This window comes from Branchiostoma lanceolatum, chromosome 10 (assembly GCF_035083965.1).
Source record: "Branchiostoma lanceolatum isolate klBraLanc5 chromosome 10, klBraLanc5.hap2, whole genome shotgun sequence".
Lineage (NCBI taxonomy): Eukaryota > Metazoa > Chordata > Leptocardii > Amphioxiformes > Branchiostomatidae > Branchiostoma > Branchiostoma lanceolatum.
The window spans coordinates 18,873,007-18,900,869 of record NC_089731.1 but is presented as its reverse complement, the minus strand read 5'-3'; the positions used below and the strand labels follow the sequence as shown (position 1 = coordinate 18,900,869).

Here is a 27,863-nt window from a genome sequence, read left to right as displayed (position 1 = left end):
ATGACACTGAGGTTGGTTGAATCAAAAACCCCCTTTGGGAACAATTGGTCTTGTATAATTCTTAACAAGTACATTCCTTCCCTCGACCCTTATGAACAGCATCGGTAAATCTGGTCACGCCAACAAAGAAGATGTCCACCTTCCCACCGCTGAAGACGACGGAAAAGATGCGCCCGCCGGTCGTCTCGACCCCTCCCCCGCTGTCACGCACCCCCTGCAGCAGCATACCATGCATGCATGGCGGAACGTGTAAAAAGATGGACAACGCAAGGAGTTTTGAATGCTCGTGTCCAGCTGGGTGGACAGGTCCAGTTTGTGAAGAAGGTAGGAAGTGTACTAAATTGTTATGCAAGACAGTTATGGTAAATCCTTAATATGTATAATTTTTTCCTTTTCGAATATGTATATAATGGTTTGATTGTTATAACATTGTTACTGTCCCTATGTCTTGTACAATAAGTTGCAAAGAAAATGTGCTTGGTGTAAAGTTATAATGCAGTTCCAAAAGGGCTTCAAATTTCATGTGGAAAAAAACAGCCGTATACAATTAACCAATTAACAGATCTTATGAGTCCTTGCCAAATCAAAATGTATTTCAAAATTCATTTTCCAGGTTGTCCAAGATTCTAATGTTGTTTTTATCAACTGGCATTATAGAATCTGATATAACATGGTTTTTATGTCATAAGGAGAAACTTCATGCCTAACCTTGTGGTTTTTCCCACAGAGGTGTTCTTTTACCAGCCAGCCTTCGGAGGAGACTCCTACATCGCCTTTAAGACCATCAAGGTGTTCCTTAGCGGGACCATCATGCTGGACTTCAGGTATACTGGAAAGGACGGTCTCCTGGTCTACAACGGACAGAAGAGCGGAAAAGACTTCATCTCTCTCGCCATCGTCAATGGGAAACTCCAGTTCCAGTAAGTTCTATGGCCTTTGAAAGCGTTAGATAAGCTTAATAATATTGTAAAATGCTTATTACATGTAGTATCAGATGCAGGCAATCGTGGAAGTTTCATTTCAAACACTATGAAGTTTCTATCAAGGCAAAGGTTTTACCAATTAATGTGATCATATGGGAGAGATAGAGAGAGAGAATCCTCTAGAATACCCATATCTGTTATTATTTATCTATTGGTTTGGCATGAACATGTTGATACATGAACAGCCAGGATTGCTCAACTAGCGAATGGCTATTTTTAAGAGTCAACCCTGGGGAAAATTACAATCAATGTTACACAAGCAATAGGATGCTGGGTTAAGAATTAACATTCACATTTACATTGTGTCATACATTTTATACACAAGTTGTCGATATTAAGTATTACAAATAGGATTTCTAACATTCAAAAAAATATCCAGTTACAGCTTGCAAAGTTAACGAGGTAGTGCTTATACAGGTTTTGTCAATATTATATCCGTTATACGCTCTGCCTGTGTATCAAAAAGACATTGTAAAGTCATGCATACACATTAAGAAACGTATAAGACAGCAAGTAGGAACCTCCCTTGAAAGGACTGGAGTGGTGTAAGGAGTGAGGATTTCGAATGATCACAAAAGTTCAAGAAATGTTGTAGAACTGTCGCAGGAAAGAGTTTGATGTCTTCATCATTGATTTTCTCCTTTCTCATTGGTCACTCTTCCTTTGCTATGCTAACCAAACTGACTTTGACCTTCACAGGTATGACCTTGGCTCAGGCCCTTCGGAAATCGTACACCCCCTCCCCTTGGAGCCCAACCGCTGGTACACGGTCTCCGCATCACGCGTGAAACGTGACGGCTACATCCGCATCGGCAACGAGCCCGACACCACCGGCGCCAGCCCCGGGAAAACGACAGGACTGAACCTGGACGACGACTTCTATGTGGGCAACATCCCGCCAGAGGACAGAGAAAGGTAGGGCCTGCTGTAGTAAAGGCTTACTTCTAGTGACTTAACTAAGGGCGGTATATTCAAACCATATGTCCTCCAACAGGACATCTATGTGGAGAACTACCCGCCAGATTACAGAGAAAGGTAGGACCTGCTGTCGTGAAGGCTTACTTCTAGTGACTTAGACTTTAGCGTGACTTAGACTTTAGCACACTGAAGTAACCGTTTGGCACCCAATTCCCTATTGGTTACACGGTTAGGCAGCAGGGAGAAGGTTAAACAGTATATTCAAACCTTATGTCCTCCAACAGGATGTCTACATGTGTGTGGGAAATGTCCTGCCAAAGAAGGTGAGGTGTAAAGACTGATAGTAATACAACCTGTGACCAACTAGGACTGTCTCTTCACATCAAATGTCCTTCAACAGGGCTTTAGTCTTTACCCTGCTGAGTAGCCTTTTGGCACCAAATTTGTATTGGTTACAGACGTAGGCAGCAGGGAGAAGGTTAAACCACTGGTTATATGCAGTTACCTAGAAACTCATTTACAACAGTTGTGCTTCTTGTGATTGGGGCATGAATAACACTTTGGACAAAAACTACATCACTATCTGTCACAATGAAAAGAAATTATGATATGTAAGCAAGAATTGAAGCCCTATAAGTTCATGTTTCTAAGGACAAGCAACATGGCAGTTTAATTAACCTTCTCCCTGCTACCTAAACCCACGGCCAGTTGATTATATGTAGGTGTTTGGTACCAAAAGTGTTCCTCAGCAAGGGGAGGGTTAAGAATACCTTTTTGGGGGAAGTATTTTCACATGTTTGTCCATTCTCTGTCTCGCAGGGTGTACCAGCGCATTGGTGTGACTGGTGGCTTCAAGGGCTGCATCCGCGAGTTGAAGGTCGTCGACCAGAAGGGTCAGGAGAAGATGTACGACCTTCGACCCAACGGCAAAGACATGATGTTCGGCGTGGGCGTGAGCGAGTGTGGGTCAGACCCGTGCAAGGCCAAGCCGTGTCAGAACGAGGGGCAGTGCGAGGAAACAAACGATGGGAACTTCAGATGTGTCTGCAAGCAAGGCTTCCATGGTAAGAAAAGTTGCTCATGAAAGTTTCCATTTTCACAAATTTGTAGAGAGGAAACTGAAAAGGACTATTACCAAGTTTGATTTGACAGAGGGAAGATGATACTTCAGTGCAGCAGTGGCTGAAAACCCATTATGGTATATTCGTAATTATCTCCATGAAAAATGGAGATATAGTTTTGGGTGTGTCTGTGTGTCTGTCTGTGTGTGTCTGTGTGTTTCCGGACTACTGTAAGCAGCATAACTCAAGAACCTCTTGATGGAGTACGATGAAATTTGGTATGTGGGCGGATGTTGTGAAGCCAAAATTCAAGGTCAATTTTGGGCCCCCTGGTATGTGACCTTGGTACTGCAGCAGAACTTGATTTTTTCTATCTTTTGACCTGCATGTGCTATGGTCTTGATTTTTTGGTGGCAGATAGCTTGTGATGTAATGAAAAAGTGGAATAGGTTTGGGCCCCCTAGCAGCTTGTTCTGGAACTGCAGGGGCGTTATTGTGAAAATCATCTAAGGACAATAACTGAACAGAGGAACGTTGCATTTTCATAATATTTGGTATGTAGGTAGCTTGGACAGAGATGTACATAATGAAGTGCAAATCATGCTACTTGGGACTTAATTTGCATAACTAATGAGGAAAATCTACATTTGCAGTGTTTTCAATTACAAGACTCAAATACATGTAATATATGTAGTTTATGGCAAATGGAGCATCAACAGATACCAATTATGCAAATAAATTCCTAATTTGCATAATTGATGCAAAGTCGCCATGATTCATTTAAGTGGTAAATAATAGGACTGTCAATATTGCGACCGATGTGTAAGTTTGTTAAAGGTTTTTATGACCAAGCATATATTATGTAAATGTGTAAGTCATTTGCATAAACAGAATAGTTCATGGAGATATGAGGTCTACGAACTCTTGTTGTAAGCAGTTTTAACACTTTAAATCTCTGATTTGTTGTTTGCTTTTCTATTCTGTGGAAGACATCATATGTGTTGCTTACATTACATGTACCACATATTCCCTGGGGTCTATTTATCTGCCTCTTTGAAAAACAGAGTGTTTGAGAGACCCCTAGTGCAGCACCCCCCAGATATGCACAGTTTAGATATCATCATCATCCTCATCTACTGGTTTCTGCATGTGCAGTTGAAACGTGATACAGTCAAATCTGGTCTGGCAACCACCTGGCACAGCCAACCACCTCCAGTCACAAGCCACATTAAAACAGTCCTGTCCATTTTTACATATTAGGTAACCCCACCCTGTCGTGAGCAACCACCTGTCCTCAACAACCATTTGGCTCAGTCCCTTGAGTGGTTGCTGAATCCAGGGTTGACTGTATACTGTATTGCACTATACTGGGTTACATTTAAATAAAAATGAAAAAAAAATCAATGATCACCGCTGGAGCAAAAATTTTAAAAGGATGAATAATCAGGCATCACCCCGCATTTTCTGAACACAAGTTGCGCTGTGTACCTATTCCCATTACCATGGCAACGGACTATAGTCTACATTTTTGAGGGGCGTTTTTATTGTTATTTTCATTGTACCTTACTTTGCTGGAAATAGATGCCATTTGAAAGAAGACTAAGGTTTCAGATCGTAATAGCACAAAGTCAAGCATCCATTTGTTGTTTGTGTTACTTTTTGTGCTGGGATATTCGGTGTCAACAAGCACAAAGATGCACGCACGACACTGATATGCAACTAATGCAGTCTGCCATGTTGCAATTAACATACGTTTTCAGACGTGAAGCTCCACTTCAAGTTTAAGGTTATGGAATACACTTTGACTCTACCCTAGCACCCCCCCCTCACCCCTATTCGTGTTTCTTAGAACGATTCAGACGGCTACCTTTGCTTCTTACCACTTTAAGAGTCCACCAAGCCTGGGTCCGCACAAAGCAGCACTTTGATTCGTTGTCCAATCCTGTGAGCCTTTGATTTCTGATCAGTCAAGCTCAAAAACACGCTTGTTGGCCCGCACGTGCGTAATTTGCTGCCGGGAATCGCTAAAATCCACACAATCTGCTCTCTCCTGAACTGCATCGATAGGTGGCGCTTTCAGGTCTCAAATTATCTATCATCTTATAACAGGTGTCAAAGGCCAATGTGTTGACGAAAGACACCCTAACTTTCAGGGATGGTGGAGAAGATAGTACTAGTATTCTTTTGTTTTGATGATTATTTACTTAATACATTATACTTGAGGTCTCATTCCTGAGTTACTCCGCGTATAGACTCCCAAGGAGTCCGTACCCCCAAAAAATAACAGCTGCATGAACATGTGTTTATATCGATGGGAAATTCCCTTTTAGCCAGCCCAACTGATCTGAAGCATCAAACTGATGAAAGCTTGTTTGTAACTGAAGAAATAAGCAGGTAAAGTTTGGCGGCCACGCGCCAGGTCGGACGTGCACAAAAACTATGTACACGATACACTCAATGATTACCGAAATACTCTTAAGTCCGCTTGTTGATTTATCATACAATGGTGCGTTGGCGTAAAGGTGTCGAATTAATGGTTCCAAGCGTTAGTGAAACTGTTGGCAATTCTTTTACATGATCTTGGGTAAATGTTCTCAACATAAAATGAATAGCATTGGTGCATTTTCTATATCTTCATTACGAACGCCCCATGTAAAACACGTATTATAACATGTAAGCCTATGGGGCGAAAAAATTCATGAATGAGACCTTCAGTGGAGAACTCTTTTGTCGATTTTGTTAGGGTGGCAGATATATGTGACCTTGCAGAATTATGTTAGCTGGTAGAAGTTAAATACTCCATGTGACCTTGCTTAGCCCATTGTGTATAATTTTCTACGACCTTTCACCCTAGGTCCCCTCTGTGGTCACGCTGCCAGTGACCCCTGTGACCCCGACCCCTGCCATCCCAGTGCCCTGTGTGTGATGAAACCTAAGGGAGGGTTTCTGTGCAAGTGTCCTGTTGGGAGGAGGGGAAGGCTCTGTGACGAAGGTAGGGCTACAGATGATTTTGTTTGTTTCAAATAACCGTTAAACCATTGGGTATCTACTCTATGTACAAAAGTGGGTATTTCACAGAACTGAACCAAATTGGGAACTTGGATTTGTAACTGTGAGCCCAAATTTTGGCAAAATGGGAGAATATGAAACTGTGACAAAATGTGATGATTACAAAATGATCTACAGGTATGTATTTGATCATTTTTCGTCTACTAGCAACTTTTTAAGAGTAAAATGTCAAGTCGTCATCATCCACTGGTTTCTGCATTTGACAGTTGTTGAAATGTCCTGCAGCTGCATTAGTATTCAGTCTTTCTTTTTTTCTTCCACAGTGTTTTGTATCTTGCTTGTCAATTAGTAACTGTTTTTTGGCATATCTCATTACCTAGATTTCCAACCTTCAGATTTCTAACCTTCATCCACGTGTCAAAAACTGTCTTTGTAAAATTTATTTCTCATGCCTTGTTTTCAGAAATTGAAGATGTTTGGACCTTTATCCCGGAATTCAGCGGTAACTCCTACATCGTGCGTCCGGGTCTGACCTCCGTGAGCAAGTCTCTGAGTGCCGACGTCGTCTTCTACGCAACCAAGAACAACGGCATGCTCTTGTACAACGGGCAGAAGACTGACGGCAAGGGCGACTTCGTGTCCTTGAACCTGAAGGACGGATATCTGGTCTTCAGATTTAACTTGGGCAAGGGGCCTGCAGATATCAGGTAGATATCAGGAAGTCTTATCAGAAAATGATATTTTGTTTCAACAAAAAGGGGGTTGGACAAATTGTTTGGCTGTTGCTTAAGCATTCATATGATTTAGAATTATTTGGTAAGGTCTAAAACCCCCTCCCCTTTTTTAAAAGAAAGTTAAATGTCTTATACAGTCCAAATAGCCCAAGAAGACCACTCAGGGTGGTCACTATAGACAGGATTCTTAATGCTTGTGTCAATGGGAAAAACCATTAAAAAGTGGTTGCATTGCCCAAGTGGTCCTTTTGTGGATGTGGTTACTTGTACATGTTTGACTGTAAGATCATTTGTCACCTTGAAATCAGATACATGTATATTCGTGCATGTATGGCATCCGATGTAGGATGCTGCTTCAGTCCTCTGCTTTAAAAGAAGTTGTGAATTTGTTCTCTGACATCTTGATTTTCCCGTGATCTCAGATCAGAGGATCCCATCAGCCTGAACGAGTGGCACGAAGTCAAGCTGGATCGTAACCTGAGACGAGGGCAGATGACCTTGGACGGCAAGGTTGTTGGAACAGGAGAGTCACCTGTAAGTCGTCTGGTTCATCACAAACTTAAGTTCTTTCTCCCGTCTTTGTTTTTGAAGAGGTAGACTTTTTCTTAAAGCTTGGGAATTTAGTTCTTTACCTGTACTATTAGTGTCGGTGAGCGTTTCTTGCTTGCATGTGGTGGTGTCTGAAATGCTGTTTCCTTGCTACTTTGTGTTCATTCTGAGGAAGGAAATGAATCCTTCTAAAACTTAGATAAGAGTAAGCTTCTTAAGCTCTAGTAATTCCCCAATAAAGGAATATATGTATTTGTTACATTAAAGCTTGATTATGAATCAAAGAATCAATGATAAATGACGGAATTTACTTACCGATTTACTTCCATATTCAAGAGCTGTGTGGATACTTTTTCTCTTATTATCCAGCACCTTTTGAGTGCTAGGTTTTGATGTAAGTTTTACCGCAAATCTGTCAGTAGTTTTGTCCTTGGTACTGAACCTGTCATTCAAACAAACTGACCACCCCTATTTTTGAAGTATATCATCCCATATGTAAGATTTGGCTATGAACTGGTAGGAAGATACCACCTCTTAAATAGGGGAGGCCAGCTTCTGTTGATCTTCCACTGTATCTCATTGCTTTGCTTTTCTGGCTGCTAATGTGACTTGTTGCTTTCTCCCCCCGCTACACAAAAGGGCGGGCAATCCAACAATGTACCGGAGGTAATGAGGCTTACCCCTCATCTGCACTTTGATTGGTCGGGATATATCACTTTCAGAAGCCTCAACAGCCTCTCAACCAATCATGATGACCGTCTCATTCTTTAATGAAAATCTAATGAACAACGTAGACGTTACGATTAGAACTTTCCTAGCTTTCTTGTAGAAGAATTGCCTGTTTTCTGACTATGATCTATGAATAAGTTAAAGCCCTTCTTTAGATGCAAGTTGTTAACTTTACTTAGTTGATTGGACATTTTCTGAGGCTTCTGAAAGTCATCTATTTGTGATCACATCTTTCCATTCCATTTTGCAGTCAAAGATCTAACCCAATGCTGCAAACTGCACCCGCTGAGAAAGCTGCACTGTAATTTGCATGATAGAAATGCACCACAATAATTCTAATAGCATGCATGAATGTTTATTGCATGATTTTATGATTGATGATATGACGTCCACATGACAGTTGCTTGAAGGTACAATTACGCTGAATTGTTGGGATTTGCTCAAAGTATTGGATGTGATAATGCTTGATATGCATAAGATACCAATCAAAGATAAACAATTGCTTCGTCTGCTGAGTTCCCCAAGGTTGCTCATGAGTCTGATGTAGAGCTTAAGGCTTGGCTTTGCATGGCTATTACGCTGATTTTAAGAAAATTGTGACGAAACTTTGGCATCGTCTGCTGTTGCTACACAGTTGGCCAAACAGCTGGAAGAACCTGCATGTATATGTCACAGTAGAGATTGGAATCCAGTAGAGTCCGGAACTCTACTAGTAGAGATTGGAATTCCAATCTCTACTAGTAGAGACTGGAATTCCAATCTCTACTAGTAGAGTTCTGGATTCTACTAGTTGAGATTGGAATTCCAAGCTCTACTAGTAGAGATTGGAATCGGGATCCGAATATTTGGATTCCAATCTCTACTAGGAGAATTCCAGATTCTACTAGTAGAGATTGGAATTGAGGACAATCTCCAATTCTAATAGGAAAAATTTGGATTGTACTGTATCAAAATGTTTTGGATAATAGACTGAATCATTTCACACCTAAAATTTCAGCATAGCTAAGCCTACATTCATAATCAATATTTTAGGTGAATCACTCATAAGTTATGTTTTAGATATCTAATAAACCTTCTGTCAAGACACATTGTAACCATGGGGATAGCTGTCTAGTCCAACTTTAGTGAATGGCTATTTGTAAATGCCACTGATATGTCAATCAGAGACATTTGCATACGGCCATTATGAGTTCGTGACTCAATATGCTCAACCTGTTTTTCCAGTTCGTTAGTGATCATGACTCGGTATATGAGAGCTAATTCACCCCTGCCAAGCCAGTTCCAAAGTTGACGTCAAAGTTATCAGATATCTAAAACATGACATAATTCGCCTTAGATATTAATGGTGAATGTAGGCTTAGCTATGCTGAAATATTAGGTGTGAAATGATTCAGTCTACTTTTCTAAAACATTTTGACACAATCCAAATTTCTCCTATTAGAATTGGAGATTGTCCTGGTAGAATTCCAATCTCTACTACAGTAGTAGAATCTGGGGTTCTCTTAGTAGAGATTGGAATCCCAATATTCAGAACCCGATTCCAATCTCTACTAGTAGAGATTGGAATTCCAATCTCAACTAGTAGAATCCAGAACTCTACTAGTAGAGATTGGAATTCCAGTCTCTACTAGTAGAGATTGGAATTCCAATCTCTACTAGTAGAGTTCCGGACTCTACTGGATTCCAATCTCTACTGTGACATATACATGTATACATCTGCATACACTTCTTTCAATAGACGAATTTGAACCACTCAAACTGGTTTTGTCATAGGGGTGATCTTGCCCACAAATTGTCTATGTCATCGCGCACGTCCATAAAAATAAAACATGTTTGAACGACAGTCCCCTAACCCGATCAGTGTCATGGAGCCCAGTTTCTCTTGGGTATTCACTTTCCATGGCCACAGGCGACCAGGCACCCGCAAATATGCTGTCATACGTTTTTGGATATCGCTATACAGTATCAGTGGCTATTCCTCTTCCTCTGCTGTGTTAAGATACAGAGAAAATGACTTATTTTGTACTTATCTGTTTTAAATCAGTCAGTTCTAATGGAACACCTGATCCCTCCGGGTTTAGGGAATGTTGTTGGAATTGGTTCTATTCTTAAGTGACATGCGCGATGACATTGTGAGAAAAATCCCCCCTATGACGAAACCAACATGTGAGGTTCAAATTCGTATATTGCACTTGATCATCCACACATAGACAACATACCCTCCTCTGTCCATGTCCAACATTTCCTGAAATCAACAAAAAGAAGAAAGAAAAGATATCCAAAGTTCCCATGATCCCCCACTGACATCCTTCCCATGATCCCTTGCAGGGTACCCTGTCCCAGCTGAACCTGGGCCTGGCGCTGTTTATCGGTGGCGGCGAGGATTACTCCACCTTTGCACGGGATGCGGACATCACAACGGGATTCACCGGCGCTATACAAAAGGTTTGCGATAAATGTAGCAAACCCACTGACATTGCATGTTATACAGGAAAGATAGATAGATCCTTGCCAATATATTAGTTTACTGAATCGATGCGTTTAAAGGAAAAATAAGATGCCTTCCTTTTAAAGATGGTAATGTCAACATTGAATATTTCATCCAGAAATGCCAGCTCAAACCTGATGTGTACAGAAACCTGTAGGAATCCATGTATGTGTAGTCTCAAGCTTTATGTTTAGTGTTACAATATTGTTTTTATGTGCCAGAGGAACAAGAACAAACACAACAAGTTTGAAATCAGAAAGATTAGATTACTAATTTTACATGTGACATCTACCAACATGATTCCACCAGGATACATAATTCTGCCACCCTGAAAAGATATGTCCAAACAGATCTCCAACCCGACGTTCCCCAGTATAATACACTCCTGCATATCTAAACTGTACAATCATGTGCATACCTGAGGGGGGCTGCACTAGAGATCTCTCAAACACACTTTTTTCAAAGTGGCGGGTTTATGTAACCCAGCGGATTAATGTTAATGGGGGTTAGCTATGTCAGATAGCCGCTCTCACAATGTAAATGAAATTGAGTAAAGTCAAGATGTCAGTATCAGTTGTCAAGACTTTAACATTTGGCCTTGTTCTCCTCTGTAGCTGGTCATTGCAGGCGTGGAAGTGCCTAGTCTTGTAGACGGTGCGTCAGCTGCGGTGGACATTAGAAACTTTGAGAAACATGGTTGCACCCGTAAGGACAACCCTTGTAAAAACGGCGGCGTATGCATGCCCATGATGGCGGACTACAAGTGCCAATGTTCCGTTGGCTTCACTGGGAAACGCTGTGATAAAGGTATGTTACATCCATTGTTATCTGTTACAAGTTGTCAATGTGGTATCTAGTATAATCTACTCATATCTACATACAGTATGGTTGGCCTCTGTGCAAGATATTGCCAAATTGTATATGTATGTTCTTCAAGAAGCTAGCTTTTCTTGACAGAATTGTGAACAAAATGGAATTTGTCAACTTGCAGAAGTTTGACAACATACAATGTACCCTTAGCTAGTGTATTCTACTGTACTAAGTATCAGTTATCGGACAATGTTCTAGTATCCTACACTCTAAGATTTAGGTACACAGGTTTTTAGACTATGGATCAGGCTGCATATAGTTTAGTTGCTCATGTTGAGGAATTCATCAACTCAAACCTAAGGGAAAATCAAAAGATGCTTTTGAATGAAAATAGACTGATTGACTGATGTTCTGATGGTTTTTATGGTTTGATTGACAGCTCAAGCCGACCCCGCCCCCCTGCGACAGGAAGGCGTAGGCCTTGACGGGACGACCATCCTCAACTATCCCAACGCCATCAACAAAAGGTTGGTGTCTTCACAATACTTCATACTCTTACACTTGTCTACAACAACTTTGTGGCTTCCTTCTTTGTCTTGGGCTTCAAGAGCCTTGTGCAAAAGCTGACAAACTATAAGGAGAAATCCTTTTCCTACTAGAATCGTGTAATTGTGAATGTAAATGAAATACTGTAGTCTGATTCTTGTTGTCTTTCCCAGAACCAGAACTTGATGAGTACAATGTGATGTAACTCTGTTCTGCTTAATTGTAAAAAGACTGTGGAGCTTCTATTGTTTTTTCCAACATTGCACCATGCATGTTACACCCTCCCTGAGCCCTGTGCCTTGTGTGTAGTACGTGTCTAAACTTGTTCACCTTCTCTCTCTTCCTCTCTCTGCCTTTGTCTTCAAGGGAGTCCAATTCTATTCGTGAACAGTAAGTCTCTTCTTCAGCTTTCTTTTCTCATAATTTGAAACTTCAGAGCTTCTTTTTCCTGTTCTGATGTACAGTATTTAAGCTGACTTGTGCTTCTGTCCTGAATATGCTTTGGTCACATTTGCACTGGTGCCCATTGGGGGTGTAACCCCGGCCACAAATTTGTCCCAGTGGACTGTTGGAGATCGGGGGTACCTCTCGGTCTTCTCACGATTAGCTTATGGCATTTTTTTTTTGCAAAGTAACAAATAACAGCCTGTAATCTACCCGGTTGTGCCCCTTTTTCCAATTGTGACCGTAGCAATAGATTCAGTTGTAGTCCACAGAAGCTCAGATAGTGCAATCAACCAGTTTTGTGTACGGTTCGTTTATAGTTTGTGCACAATGATGTTGCTACTCCGACTTGCTTGTGTCTCAACAGCTGATTTGTAAAAGTACTTGTCCATCATTCTATTAGTATTTGTATTTTATAAGCTGATGCAGTATGTTAGATTGTCTTCTTATACATAAGACAAGATGTATGTATGTGCATACATGTATAAGCCAAATACAACATGCATCAACAATGTTTGAAAGGGTATGACAACATCCCCTTGGTGGTAATACAGTAAAGCAGTGTGCAGTTTCTTCAATCACTGCTAGGTGGTGCTCCAAAACATTCAAAGTAAGACCTTTCCTTCATACTGTTCCAGTGTGTACTATAAATTAAGCTTCATGTTTGCCGATTTTCATTTTGTGTTCTGACCTTTAACCTTTAGGGAGCCCAACCAGGACGACAATCACTTTGAGGTGACCTTCAGAACGACCTCTGACCACGGGCTGCTGCTGTGGAACCACAAACCCGGCGGCGGGGACTTCATCGCCCTTGCCATCGTGGGTGGGAAACCCCAGCTGACCTACAAACTGGGAAAACAGCCCTTCACCATTGAGTCATCAATCACCGTGAACACCGGGCGCTGGGTCACCATCGTGGCTGATAGGTGGGTGTTTCATCATAGTGACAATTGCCATATTTTCTTTGGACAGAGACAACCTTTTTGAGTCATGTATAACAGTATGTTCAGTAGCTACATTAATGACAGATCAGGAACGATCTACATTTTTTGTACATTGTACATGTACAAGAGGTAGTTTATGAAAAAATCATGCCAAATACAATATTCTGCTCTGGTTGATTTTTTTGTTTCTACCCTTTTCTCTAGTCTCTCTCTTATATATGCCTTCACCACACTGTTGTGTTGTGTTGTGGTGACGTCACCATTGTTGTAGTCACGTGGTCACTCTGCACACGTCACTCCTCACTCTTACCATCTGAGTCCATGGAGGGATGTCCTCCATCTTGGTCTAATAAACATCTCTGTGAATCGAGCTGCATCTCCGCTCTCAGTCTTTCCAAATAGTGGTCAACGGTTACTTGATGACCTGGTGGCAGCTCTGGGAAACGCCCAGCCTCGAATTTCCGCTCGCAGCCGCAAACCACCCGAGAGACGAGAAGACAACTTCGCAGCCAAAACAGAAGACCAAAATGGTGCGTCCGGTACTAAAATTCGCCTTCGAACGTGGGAAGGTTTACTCATTCTGCTAGCGATCCTTGTTTGAATCTTCGCTTCATTCCCGACGACAGGGAGTACCCGGAAGAAACACAGGGAGCTGATCGAGGAAATTCTATTCCACAAACGGGACACAAATTCTCAGAAACCGGACCTTGTGACATCTGAGCGTCGTCAACAGCCGCCATCTTTCCGTGTCGTCTGATGATCACTGGCGATTCTCCTTTGAACGTTGGAAGTTCTACAGTCATCGGCACAACCCCTGCACCGATCTTCGCTACGTTCCCGACGACAGGGAGCACATAGAAGACGCAGGAAGCAGATGGACGTAGCCCTATCCACAAGCAGGCCTGTCCTAAAGCAGGAACAGAATCCCCACTTCCTCGGACCACGTGACAGCGCCGACGCCATTTTTCATAGACATGCCCGTACCATCGACAGCCGCCACCTCTTTCGTGTCGTCTGAGGTCACTGGCTTTTCTCCTTTGAACATTGGAAGTTCTTCAGTCATCTGTGCAACCCCGGCACCGATTTTCGATACGTTCCCAACGACAGGGAGCACACAGAAGACGCAGGAAGCAGAAGGACGTAGCCCTATCCACAAGCAGGCCTGTCTTCATGCAGGAACAGAATCCCCAGTTCCCCGGACCACGTCGTCGTGTGAGCTGACAACACCGACCGCCGCGCACGCGGAGCGGCGTCCGCATCAGACTGTCCTAAAACAACCAGGATGGCTCCTCAGAACTCTAAAACTAGGTTAAACTCTGCGGACTTTCTCTCTTCATGTATCAAGCATACCGGTATTACTATTCTTCCTATACAATTTGCGCCTACCAGATGAGCTACGCACAAAGTACAGTATATTCCCTATAAGATTTCTTCGTCTCGGACACACGAAAACAATAACAATAACCCATCAGTTCCCCTTTACAGTAAGGCATCAAGTAGTATTTTGTCAGCACTTGTAACGAAAGCTGTTACCAACAGTGTATTTTTGTTTTCATTTGACAGTAGCGCATCAAGTTCCCTTTGTTATAACTGTTCTATGTAAAAGTTATACCGGAAGTTGTTACCAACCATTTGTATCTGTGACCCAGAACGCAGTGTACTTGATATGCCTCTTCTTACCAAGTGTCAGTAGAGTTTTGTTTGTTAGTTAGCTGAATGTTAAAGGAAGGTATTAACACTTCAGGCGAAGATAGTGTATTTTTGATAACAACATGTAGAGTGATTTTCGAGTTCTCATGTTTCTTTGTAACAAGACAGAAAGTAGACTACTGTTCATTTACATCAAAGCATAGAGTGCAGTTTTCTAGTTCCCCTGCCTCTTTGTAACTAGGCAGACAGTAGTAGAATGCTGTCCATTTCTTAGCTGAATGTAAAAGGAAGTTATTAACATCTATGATATAGCTTGTTACCCGAAGTGTATTCTTTTACTCATGTTACTTGTAACGAGAGGTACAATACAGTCCGTAGTGATGTTTGTTTATTAAATAGTGTAGAATGACTTGTTTAAGACAGTCACAAACGAACCAAGATGTAGAGAAATAAGAAAGAGAAGATAAATCACGCCACACTGTTGTGTTGTGTTGTGGTGACATCACCGTTGTTGTAGTCACGTGGTCACTCTGCACACGTCACTCCTCACTCTTACCATCAGTCCATGGAGGGATGTCCTCCATCTTGGTCTAATAAACATCTCTGTGAATCGAGCTGCATCTCCGCTCTCAGTCTTTCCAAATATTGGTCAACGGTTACTTGATGACGCTTCTTTTCATTTTCAAACAACCCCCCAACATGAATACACTTTGTATCGGTATGGTTCTTCCTAGTCTATCCCTATAGTTGCCTGGTTGAACTGATCTACAGTTAAACCTGTCTACATTGACTATTCAAGGGGACTTGAAGAAAATTATCACAGTACATGTACAGTAGACAACTGGACATTATAGACAGAATTATTAATGCATGGGACCATGGGACAAAAAATCTAAGGGACCACTAAAACGGGTCAACAATGGCCAGGTGCTCCTGAGAAGTGTTCACAAGTACATTTTTTTCTGTATTTGTTTTGTGTAGTTCTGATCATTGTGCTAATTTATGTGTACCTCCAGGACCAAGCGGGAGGGCTCACTTGAGATTGTGGGGGTGGAAGGTTCCATTCAGAAGGGAGAGTCTCCACCCGGGGCCTCTCAGCTCAACACTGACGGAGTCCTCTGGATAGGTATGTACAAATTGCACTGCTAGTTTAACCCTCCTTCAAATCCGCAAGCTTTAGCAGATACCAGCTTTATTTAAAGCTGTCTAGAAAGAATGCCCCAACCATGCTTCATGGCCAACTTTGAAATAGTTCACAAAATAAAAACTAACAATGGTTATAGGAATTTTGAGATGTCTGGGAATTTCTGAAGCGACCTAGAAATCTCAAAAGTCTCGTAAACTTTAAATTGATAAAGCCTGACATCTCAACTTGTTGATTAGATAGTAGGGTAAAAATTAAATCTACTTGTCACTGTTTCCTTCCAATATTACAATGTCTTTACTTCTATCTTTTATAGTAATAGATATGTTAATGAGGTGAAGACAATTTAGGATGGTTCAATAGAAGACTAAGCCAAGACATAGTGATACATGTAGATTTATCTAAAGGTTTCCATTATTTCATATTTCCCCCAGGTGGATTCAGCGGTGCTCTCCCCAGCGGCCTGCCCTCAGAGTACAACTCCGGCTTCGTAGGCTGCATCAAAGACGTGAAAATCGACAGACAAGAGCTAGACCTTCTACAGAACTCCATAGAAAGAAGGAATCTAAAGCCCTGCAATGGATAAAAGAAAAGAAAAACATGTCTTCCCTGGGGGAGGGTAGCTTATAGCTTAGGTAGAAGCTCAAGCCGGTTTTATACCTTGTACATGTATCCACAACACCACTATTGGAGCTACAATATTTTGTTGCAACTTGGGGCTAGACTTGGGTTTCCTTGCAGTGGCCTGTAGTATTGTAACAGTTATCACAATAGATTCTACTATCTTCCCCCAGTGGGGTCAGGATACTGAGCGTGACACGTTTGACACGGAGTATTGAGCTAGGAGTTCAGAAGAAAACTTGTTAGGTGAAAGATTTAGACTGAAGTCATGATTTAGACCTCCAATACAAGGTTAGCAAAATTCAGCAGGCCCTCAAAGCCAGGTAACAGTTTTGAATCAATTGAAAAGTATATACCTACAAGCCACTAGAAATTGGACAGAACTATGCGTACTAAAAACCACTTCCAAAACTGCTCTTTTGTTTTTTGACAATTCCCGCCCTTGAGGTGTGGGAGAGATAAAAAAAGAGTTGTAGATCATTTGACGCGCAGAAAAAAAAGATAAAAAAGTTACAGAGGATTTAATCGTTGTACATGTACAGTTGTCCTTTCTTTTGTTGAGACCAAAATAACAATGTGTGTGGTCATCAGTGTGACGGTGCTATTTCGTACTACTTAGGGTATATTTTCCTAAATTCACTTGTCTATATAATGGTTTTATGCCTGGACTCTAGTATTACTATGGGCAAAATTAACAGTTCATTAGTCAAAGTTGTCCATGTTGGTACGTACCGGCACAACTCTTATAGGGGTTCGAAAAAAATCCTTATATGCTCACATTGTTATTAGAATTATCCTGACACCATTTTTACTACTAGTGGCTTGTAGATTGTATTTATGCTATAGTTTTCTCAGCCTCAGCTAGCTATGTACAGGTGCATTCAAGTCTTCTAGATACGGTAGTCTTTGATAGCCACTGCTATAAGTATAACTCATAAGCAAACATGACATATAATAACATTAGTGTTGTATCTAGGTATCTTGGAAATTAAGAACAATTTGGTGAATATATTATGATCTGGAGAAACTAATCTGTGAATATACAAGCCATATATTTATATGAAATTCTTTCTACTATGTGATTTAGCTTGAGTGTTGCTAGGGAGTGGATCACTATGTTATACTGTAACTCGGGAGTTTTTGCAACCCTTGCTCTCTTCTCTGCTTTAGCTTTCATGTTCCTTGCTAGAGATTTGAGCTGCAAGAAAACTTAGCTGTACAGATTGAAGGCGTTTTTTGCCTAGTTTGATGGAATATAGAAGTTATGAAGTACAGTAATGTGAAGAAATTGTGTAGAAAATGAAATTTTGTGTGAGGCACACAGTGAGGTTGAATGTATGGAGTTTTTACCGTTCAAACCCTTTTTCCCCTTCTTTAAGGTAGATTTTTCCCGAGAAATATATAGATGTAGTTGTGGGATTTGGTTGCAACAAAATACTTTTTTTCCTTTATTCTTTTAAGTATCATAAGTACCAGACTGTATGTATTATATTTTTCCCTTCATGAATTTTGATGATGTATCCCTTAAATTGATGAGTTAGTGAGTGTTGTTTGTTGTATCTATAGTCCTAGAAATCGTTCTTAATTACTCCAGTTGTTTGGTGACAGTTATTGTGACCATCAATCCATTATTTCCATGGTATCAAATTCTCCATTGAAATTGAGTTGTACTTGTGACCATGTTGAGAGCTTACCATTGTCATTGGTCGGGAAGTGGATTCTTCCAACATGTATTTGAAAATGTCTGTCCATAATACATTCCTTTCAATAAAGCTTTCATGATGTTTTGATCTATTCTTTTAAATTTTAAACTATTGTTTAGTTAAGTTTAGGAACGTTTCTTCAAGAAACGTTTCTTCTTCTTTTGTGTGCACGAAAGTTAACACGCTAAAAGTTTGGTTTCTGCAGTAGAGAAAATCTGACGGCCTGTAAATTCTGTACAGACAATGACACAAATAAGGTACCGCTCATGTTTAGTTTTCATGAGCAAAACCGACTTCTAGCAGAGAATGAAGTTTTCGCAGTAGAAAATGAGTAACTGCGAAATTAGCATGGATCGTTAGAAGCCCCCACTGATACATGTAGTGAACTGGTGAGCGTGGGCGAGGAAGCTTGGTGATCAAGGATGCCAGCCTGGCAAACAAACAGATCCATAATGATCGAAGTGTTTAAAATCAGTTTTACTTTTAGAAGCGGAATATTTAGCTATCAATGTTAACTATTTTGCCCTTTCGATCGATGATATATGTAACACAAGAGTTTACAAAGGAGACTACAAGGCACATCACTACTACAGACGAAGCCACTTAATTGCACCTCGGATAAACGCACCTTCCATTTAATTGCACCGAATCCCAATATCCAAAACTGGTTCCCATTCACTGCATTGTTAGTGACTCCGCATATCTGCACCGCGCATGGTCACCAATGCCGGATAACTGCACCATTTTTTTTTCAAAAATCCTGAAAAGTTAACAGAAAAGGTGCACTAAAATCGGCAAACACGGTACAAATGAGCCGATACCTGCCGGTTTGAAGGCGCAATACCGCCAATATGTTTATCTCCATGAAAAATGGAGATATAGTTTGGGCTGTGTCTGTGTGTCTGTCTGTTTGTCTGTTTGTGTTTCCGGACTGTTTGTGTTTCCGGACTACTGTAGTCATCATAACTCAAGAACCGCTTGATGGATTACGATGATATTTGGTATGTGGACAGGTGTTGTGAAGCCGAAATTCGAGGTCGATTTTGGGCCCCCTGGTATGTGACCTTGGTACTGCAGCAGAAATTCCATTTTGTATCTCTTGACCTGGACGTGCTATGGTCTTGATTTTTTGGTGGAAGATAGCTTGTGGTGTAATGAAGACGTGGTGTGGGTTTGGGCCCCCTAGCAGCTTGCTCTGGAACTGCAGGGGCGTTATCGTGAAAATCGTCAAAGGAGAATAACTGAACAAAGGAACAACGGATTTCCATGATATTTAGTATACAGGTAGCTTAGACAGAGATATACATAATGAAGTGCAAATTATGCTAATTGTGACTTGATTTGCATAGCTAATGAGGAAAATCTATATTTGCAGTGTTTTCTATTATCAGACTCAAATACATGTAAAATACGTATGTAGTTTATGGAAAGTGGAACATCAACAGATACCAATTATGCAAATAAATTCCTTATTTGCATAATTAATGCAAAAACACCATAATTCATCTAATTAGAAAATTACAGGACTGTCAATATTGCAACATGTCTAAGTTAGATAAAGGTGTTTATGACCAAGCATATATTATGCAAATATGTAAGTCATTTGCATGAATAGAATTGTTCATGGAGATATGAGGTCGTGGAACTCTTGTTAAAACTGTTTTGAGTAACAAAACAAGGCGGTCTCCATTGGTAGTTACGTTGATAGGAATCGTATGGGAAGTCCCGGGCGGGTAATCAGTAACCAAGTTTTAGTTTCAATTCCTAGTTTCATGGCGGTACATGATTTACGTAAATCGACAACTGCACTCTACGTAATGTAACACAGAAACTGTTATCCCATGGGTGGCATGACGATGTTTCAGAATGCCTCCCCTGTAACATTACGTGTGTTGTAATGCGGTAAATGGCATGGAAAAATGAAAGAATGCAAAATCAAAACAGGTTCGTAGTCAGTTCTTTATTTTCAGCAAAGGGTCAATAGATAAAGTTAAAAACTGAATAATTATCTCCATGAAAAATGGAGATATTGTTTTGGGTGTGTCTGTCTGTTTGTGTTTCCGGACTACTCTAGTCAGCATAACTCAAGAACCTCTTGATGGATTATGATGATATTTGGTATGTGGGCAGGTGTTGTGAAGCCGAAATTCAAGGTCGATTTTGGGCCCCCTTGTATGTGACCTTGGTACTGCAGCAGAACTTCAATTTTTTGTATCTTTTGACCTGGACGTGCTGTGGTCTTGAGTTTTGGGTGGCAGATAGCCTGTGATGCATTAAAGAAGTGGTGTAGGTTTCGGTCCCCTAGCAGCTTCCTCTGGAATTGCAGAGGCGTTTTTGTGAAAATCTTCTAAGGAGAATAACTGAACAAAGGAACAACGGATTTCCATGATATTTAGTATGCAGGTAGCTTAGATAGAGATGTACACAAATTATGCTAATTGGGACTGAATTTGCATAGCTAATGAGGAAAATCTATATTTGCAGTGTTTTCCATTATCAGACTCAAATACATGTAACGTATGTAGTTTATGGAAAGTGGAGCATCAACAGAAACCAATTATGAAAATAAATTCCAAATTTGCATAATTAATGCAAAACACCTTCATTCATCTAATTGGAAAATTATAGGAAAGAAAGGAAAAGGGAAAGTGATCTCGAACCAGTTTAGCTCAAATGAACTCAATGAACAGATGAGCTAATCTTCCACTGGTCGTGATAGAGAAGACAGACGCTATGTACAGTATTTTAGGTTCATTGTACCGGGGAAAAGCTCTTTTCGACAAGCACAATGAACAGTGGACCACGGCTTAACGTCCCGTCCTAGGGACTGCGACCTTTTCCGGTGGCGTGCATGTCGATTGATCGACACAGTCGGGACTGTCAATATTGCAACAGGTGTAAGTTACATAAAGGTCTTTATGACCAAGCATGTCTTATGCAAATGTGTAAGTCATTTGCATGAATAGAATTGTTCATGGAGATATGAGGTCGTGGAGCTCTTGTTTCATTTGTTACCTTCGTCGACGAAGTTTCGTCGAGAAGGTTATTCGATGATGCTTGTCTGTGTGTCTGTTAGTGAACAGGATAAGTCGAGAACGCCTGGATGGTTTGTTGTCGTAGTTGGTGTGTCGGTGTGTATGTGGGAAATCTCAAGATGATTAGATTTTGGGCGAAGTGTTTTGCATAATTAACGAGAAAAGTGTAAAAATGTGTTATATTGTATGCTGAAGTATGTGTACGTGTTGGCTGTGTTGTTCCAAGGCATCATGGATAGGGGTAGGGGTCATGAGGGGTCATGTTGAAGGCAGGAAACGTCAGTTACACAAATTGGCTGTCAGCCAGCTGTAGGCATTGGTAAGGTAGTCTCCAAGCAGACCTATGGGTTGGCTATAGCAGGGGCAGGTTTTGCTTCAGACTTTGAAAGGGAATTACTCAAGAAGGGCTTGGTGGATGGTCATAAATTTTTGTAAGTACATAGCTTGAGTGCTGATGTACATGATTAGATACTTATTATGCAAATCAGTATCTAATTTGCATAATTAATGAGGAAAGTTTATACATCCATCTATTTCCATGATAGGACTCTCAAACATGTGACATATGTAACTGAGGAAGAGAGAAATATTAATAGATATCAGCTTTGCAAATGAGAACCTCATTGACATAATTAATGAGAAAAACTATAACTCGAGATGGTCTTGATGGATGGTCATGATTTTTGGTATGTAGATAGCTTACGTGATGCTTTGTATGATTGGATGATAATTATGCAAAGTGAAAATGGATATGGTTCATTTAAGTTTTGAACTCCTGACCTCGGCTTCTGAGAAACCAAGGCGTGGGTGATAGCGCACCCTGGTCAGATGGACACCGGACGTCTCAGCGGGGAATATCCTCAATTTACCCTGACTCAGTAGATTGTAAGGATTAGTCAGCGACAAGGAATTGTCTCAATGTCTTATATATAGCAGACGTCGGGTGACAGTAACACACTCTGCGCTGAGAAGCACGCACGCAGCCACGCACAGCAATCCATTCTGCAGCTACAAGACGATGTCACCGAAAAAGAGTAAACGCACATGCAAAGGGTGCGGGCATCTCCTTCGAGACCACCCTTCTGGGAAGACGGGCAAATCCTGCAAAGGTATCGTGCCGCCTCCCATCTCTTCAGACAAGTCAACCTTACCTCAGGCTCCGGCAGAGCTTGAGACGTTACAGCAACAGAAGACCGACTTGCTGCTGGCCGTACAGCGAGAACGTCTGGCTAAAGAAGTCCGCGTTTTGGAGGCAGACCTGCGGGCTCTACAGCTCGACGTCCCCAGCAGCCAGCCGAGCGCAATACCGCCTGGAGCACAGCCCCCAGCAGCTCCACAGCCAGTCGCTCCACCGCCAGTCGCTCCACCGCCAGTCGCTCCACCGCCAGTCGCTCCACCGCCAGTCGCTCCACCGCCAGTCGCTCCACCGCCAGTCGCTCCACCGCCAATCGTGCCACCGCCAATCGTGCCACCGCCAGTCGTTCCACCGCCAGTCATCACACCGCCAGCGGCTACACCGCCAGTGGCTACACCGCCTGCGAATCTGCAAGAGTTGCGACAACATCCGCAGATCCGGGCGGCAATGCAGGAGCTGACGTCTTCGTCGCTGGCCCTGGACGACTTGTTGTCTCGCCCCACAACCACACTGGCCACGTCTCCAGTCGCGGCGACCGCTACACCCGCTGCTTCGCCCCTTCTCAGGCTCGACCGGGACCCTCAAGTGTACTTAGCCAACAATACAGGTGAGACGGCCTTTCAGATATTAGACTTCTTATCTCCCAGCTCCATTGTCAGACAAGAGCAGGTAGCCACCACCGCGGAGGGCACTAAATTGTTGATCTCTATGGGGGGAAAGAAGCCAGCGTTGCGGAGTGTTAGCGTGAGTCAGTGGGCCATTGCCAACACCAAAATCATGTACAAACTGCTTTCCACAAACAAATTGTCCACGTCCTCTCTGCATGACTATATGGCGTATACTGTAAAAGTCCTAGAACTTGGTCAGAGATACTCTTGGCCCTCGGTATTGGAGTTCGACAGGGAGTATCGCACCCTGCAGGCAAACTACCACTTTCGGTGGGGGGCGGACTCACAACATCTAATGACAAAACATCTCGAACCGATTCGTGCCGCTCCCCCCAACACTACAAATTCCGCCCGGGCTACCAAGCCTCAGTCTGCCTCTCCGCTGGCCGCCAACGGCAAACCCATCTGCAAAAAGTTTAACTTTGCCAGCACAGGGTGTCCTCACTCTCCGTGTCGGTTCGAACACGTGTGCTGGGTCCCAAATTGCGGCAAAAGCCACCCGCAAAGCCGCCACGCGCCGTCCGGCCTGACTGCTCCGCCTCCACAATCAGCCTGACTGCAGCCGACTGCATTACTGGGTTCACGCCCACTAAATTACAGCGCCTGGTGTCGTGAACTCCGGCATGACCCAGACAAATCCTTCTTACTTGACGGCATCCAACATGGTTTTCAACTCATGCCGAATCTAGAAAGACACAGCATTGCACCGGTCGAGGTAGCTAACTATAAGTCTGTCACGAATCCAGACAGAAAACCTCAAATTGAGCGTCAAATTTTGCAGGAAATTAAAGCCGGTAACTACATCGTCACGAAATCAAAACCGCACATTGTCAGCGCTTTCGGGGCGGTCCCTAAACCTGACTCAAACGACTTGCGTCTTATTCATGATTGTAGCCAACCCGCTGGGGCGGCAGTTAATGATTATATAGAAATTGATACAGTACAATTCCAAACCATCGACGATGCGCTCAAATTAATCAAACCGGGATACTTTATGGCCAAAATTGACCTGAAGTCTGCTTACCGCTCTGTACATGTTCACCCCTCCTGCTACAGAAACTTAGGCTGTAAATGGCAGTTTGAAGGTCATGAACATGACACGTATCTGGTTGACACTAAACTTGCATTTGGGGCTAGGTCGTCTCCCTCAATTTTCCATCGCCTTACTCAATCCGTCCGCCGCATGATGAAACGACGCGGCTTTGATATGATTATTGTGTACCTCGATGATTTTCTCATTATCAGCAAGACATATGGCGAATGTCTTCAAGCTTATCTAATGCTCATGGAGCTTCTGCAGGAACTAGGCTTCCAGATTTCGCAGCAAAAGCTAGTTCCACCATCGCAATGCTTAACCTTCCTGGGAGCCGAAATAGACAGTCGCAGCAAAACTGTGTCGCTCCCAGCCGCAAAGCTTCCCGAATTCCGATCCTTACTAGCCGAATTCTCGCATAAAACTCGCGCTACTAAGCGGCAACTGCAGCAACTAGCAGGGAAGCTCAATTGGGCATGTAGGGTAGTCTACGGCGGGAGAACTTTCCTGCGTAGAATCCTTGACACTCTCAACAAGCTAAAGAAGCCTTATCACAAGGTAAAACTTTCCGCGAACTTTAAATTGGATATTCTGTGGTGGATGGAATTCATGACCACATTCAACGGCAAACGTTTCTTTTTAGATGATGTTCCGATTGTTGACGTGATGACTGATGCCTGTCCCATTGGGGGCGGTGCGTTTTACAACGGGGACTGGGTGTACGTCAACTGGGCCAGAGATCTCCCCGCATATTCCGACTTGCATATTAACCAAAAAGAAACACTAGCTATCTGTTGCGCTGCCAAACGTTGGGCTCCGCTATGGGCAAACAGGCATGTGATCATTCACACAGACAATATAGCAGCCCAAGCCTTCATTAACAAGGGCACCACGCGTATGTCACACCTCATGCCGGAATTGCGTCATTTATTTTGGCTTTCTGCAGCTTACAATTTCCGCATTACGGCCCGTTACGTCAAAGGCTGCCTCAATACAATAGCTGATTCTATCTCTCGCATGCATGACCCGGCCCACATTCGCCGGTTTCAAAACCTTCTCGCCGCGTGGGTGGACGAACACGCCTCCCCTTTGTCCAGCCCCGACCTGACCTTTTGCCCTCTTACTCCACAGGGCATAAAATACCATCGCCTCCCGGCTTGGCCACTACGTTGGAACGGAACTTGGATGCCGAAATCAGTGCATTCCGTGCTTCCACCTTCGCAGATAGCACCAAAGCTACCTACGGTACCCATCTCCGAGCGTACCTCCAATTCTGCCTTTTCATGGGCTACGCCCCGGTGCCTGCAACCACGGAGAATGTTTGTCGCTACGCGGCATTCCTGGCCCGCTCGTTAACTTACACTAGCATCCGGCAGTATCTGAACATTGTTTCCCTGCTCCATAAAGAATTTGGCTTACCTAACCCGACCATACAAAACTGGCAACTGCAAACCGTTTTGCGGGGCATTCGGCGATTTAAGGGAGACACCCCCCGCAGAAAGCTACCAATCACTCCTACAATACTGCTCGGTATCTTGTCTACTTTAGATTTATCATTGAGCGTCGACGCGACCTTTTGGGCGGCTTGTCTGGTCGCTTTCTTTTGCCTTTTTCGGAAGGCCAATCTGGTTCCTTCCTCCAAAAACGCTTTTTCCTCTTCGAAACACCTCAGTCGCTGTGATTTTAAACTTTCCGCGTGGGGCCTGATAGTCACTTGTAGGTTCTCCAAAACTATACAATTTGGCGAAAGGCTCCTCGAAATTCCGCTGCCAGCCATTACCGGCTCACCACTTTGCCCGTGTGCCGCCCTGACACTGGCGTTCCAAAAAGCCCATGGGGCAACGCCCAATCAGTCTGCATTTCTCTACAGAGATCACACTGGCTCACTATTCCCGCTCACGTATCCGAAGTTTCTACACAAACTCCGCTCCAGCCTCTCCTCTTTGGGATTCACCCCCTCCGCTTACGCTGGCCATTCCTTCCGTAGGGGTGGTGCGTCCTACCTGCTAGAATGCGGTGTTCCGCTGGACCTTATCAAAATCATGGGAGATTGGAGGTCTGACTCTGTATTTGTGTATTTAGCAATCAATTTGCAAGGCCGTCTCACTGTTATGAATACAATGGGAGAAAGACTACGAACCCTACTTTAAGTAAATGTATATGTTGTAATGACCTTCTGCTATCACTACTATTAAACTAGATACGTAAGTTTTGGGCTTTGGGAGAAACTTTGTATTGTGTGAGAATAAAACTCCCAGTGTTTATTGCCCAAAACTGACTTTGTACTTTCTTGTATAGACTAAACTATTTAGCACAGTAGGATTCAAAGTGAAAATGGATATGGTTCATTTAAGTTTTGAACTCCTGACCTCGGCTTCTGAGAAACCAAGGCGTGGGTGATAGCGCACCCTGGTCAGATGGACACCGGACGTCTCAGCGGGGAATATCCTCAATTTACCCTGACTCAGTAGATTGTAAGGATTAGTCAGCGACAAGGAATTGTCTCAATGTCTTATATATAGCAGACGTCGGGTGACAGTAACACACTCTGCGCTGAGAAGCACGCACGCAGCCACGCTCAGCAATCCATTCTGCACCCTAATCCCACCCGACCCGATTATCTGTCTAGTAATATCAATTATTGTAATTGCGTTGTTAACATGTTTGTGACAATTAGCTTTTCACTCGTTATTATTGTGTAGTCATTTGTTGTGCGTACTCAAGTACCTTCAGAGTCTTTGTGTAGATTTAGTATTTGTGTTTAGATATAGTACTTGTGTGTAAGGGAGAAACTTTGTATTGTGTGAGAATAAAACTCCCAGTGTTTATTGCCCAAAACTGACTTTGTACTTTCTTGTATAGACTAAACTATTTAGCACAGTAGGATTCAAATCAAATTCTAACTCGCATGATTAATGAGGCAATTTTAAAAATCTGCTGTGTTCCATGATATGACTATTCAAATATGTGACATTTGTAACTAAGGAAGAGAGGAATGTTGATAGATAGGAAATATGCAAATGTGGGCCTAATTAGCATAATCAATGAGAAACTACTATAATTCCATACTAGTAAATGACGGCAATTTCATACTTGTGGCATTAGGAAGTTGTGTGAATGTGAACACCATTGAATCAAATTATGCTAATAAGGAGGGAGCTTATTTGCATAATTGATGATAAATGTTAGCATAACCTTCTTTGTTAAGCTCATAGTCATAACAAGGAGGTTTGGACAACTTATGTTATTTGGGTGAAGAGGATCAACTGGTATGATTGATGATTGATGAAAAACACTCCTAATACGTCAGTCATAAAGGTCAAAATCATTTGACGAAGGTATGAGGTCGTAGAACTCTTGTTTTCTTTGTGCTAGTGTTTCTGACTAACAATACACCCATGGTGGTGCGGTCCAGTTGGCCATGGGCATTTCGCATAATTGCACCAGCCGGATAATTACACCAAAAACGCTGAAAAATTGGTGGTGCAGTTAAGCGGATTCTACTGTATATGTACAACTAGAGTTCCACGACCTCATACCTTCGCTAAATGATCTTAATCTTTATGATTGACGTGTTTCTCGTTGATTGCCTTCGCCGTAGGCAGAAAAGTATTTTTAGTCGGGATTTGTGGAGTGATGGTGTTGGCAATATAACTCTT

General features: G+C 42.4%; 1 protein-coding gene across 12 annotated transcripts in view; it reads left to right on the top strand.

Moving 5' to 3' along the window:
• LOC136443694 (agrin-like) overlaps positions 1–18,418 on the top strand; it is a 222,340-nt gene extending 203,922 nt beyond the window's left edge. For 10 of the 12 annotated variants that reach the window (XM_066441031.1, XM_066441035.1, XM_066441038.1 and 7 more), the window contains 15 exons: positions 100–324; positions 728–920; positions 1,683–1,898; positions 2,721–2,965; positions 5,817–5,954; positions 6,435–6,678; positions 7,128–7,239; positions 7,894–7,920; positions 10,312–10,428; positions 11,086–11,278; positions 11,721–11,808; positions 12,194–12,217; positions 12,976–13,197; positions 15,882–15,991; positions 16,444–18,418. In XM_066441031.1, the coding sequence (XP_066297128.1) occupies positions 100–324; positions 728–920; positions 1,683–1,898; positions 2,721–2,965; positions 5,817–5,954; positions 6,435–6,678; positions 7,128–7,239; positions 7,894–7,920; positions 10,312–10,428; positions 11,086–11,278; positions 11,721–11,808; positions 12,194–12,217; positions 12,976–13,197; positions 15,882–15,991; positions 16,444–16,595 (2,306 nt within the window). In that variant the 3' untranslated portion in view covers positions 16,596–18,418. The remainder of the gene's footprint in view (positions 1–99; positions 325–727; positions 921–1,682; positions 1,899–2,720; positions 2,966–5,816; positions 5,955–6,434; positions 6,679–7,127; positions 7,240–7,893; positions 7,921–10,311; positions 10,429–11,085; positions 11,279–11,720; positions 11,809–12,193; positions 12,218–12,975; positions 13,198–15,881; positions 15,992–16,443) is intronic. The other 2 variants (XM_066441034.1, XM_066441033.1) reach the window with 2 other exon arrangements.
• Positions 18,419–27,863: the final 9,445 nt, after the last annotated feature.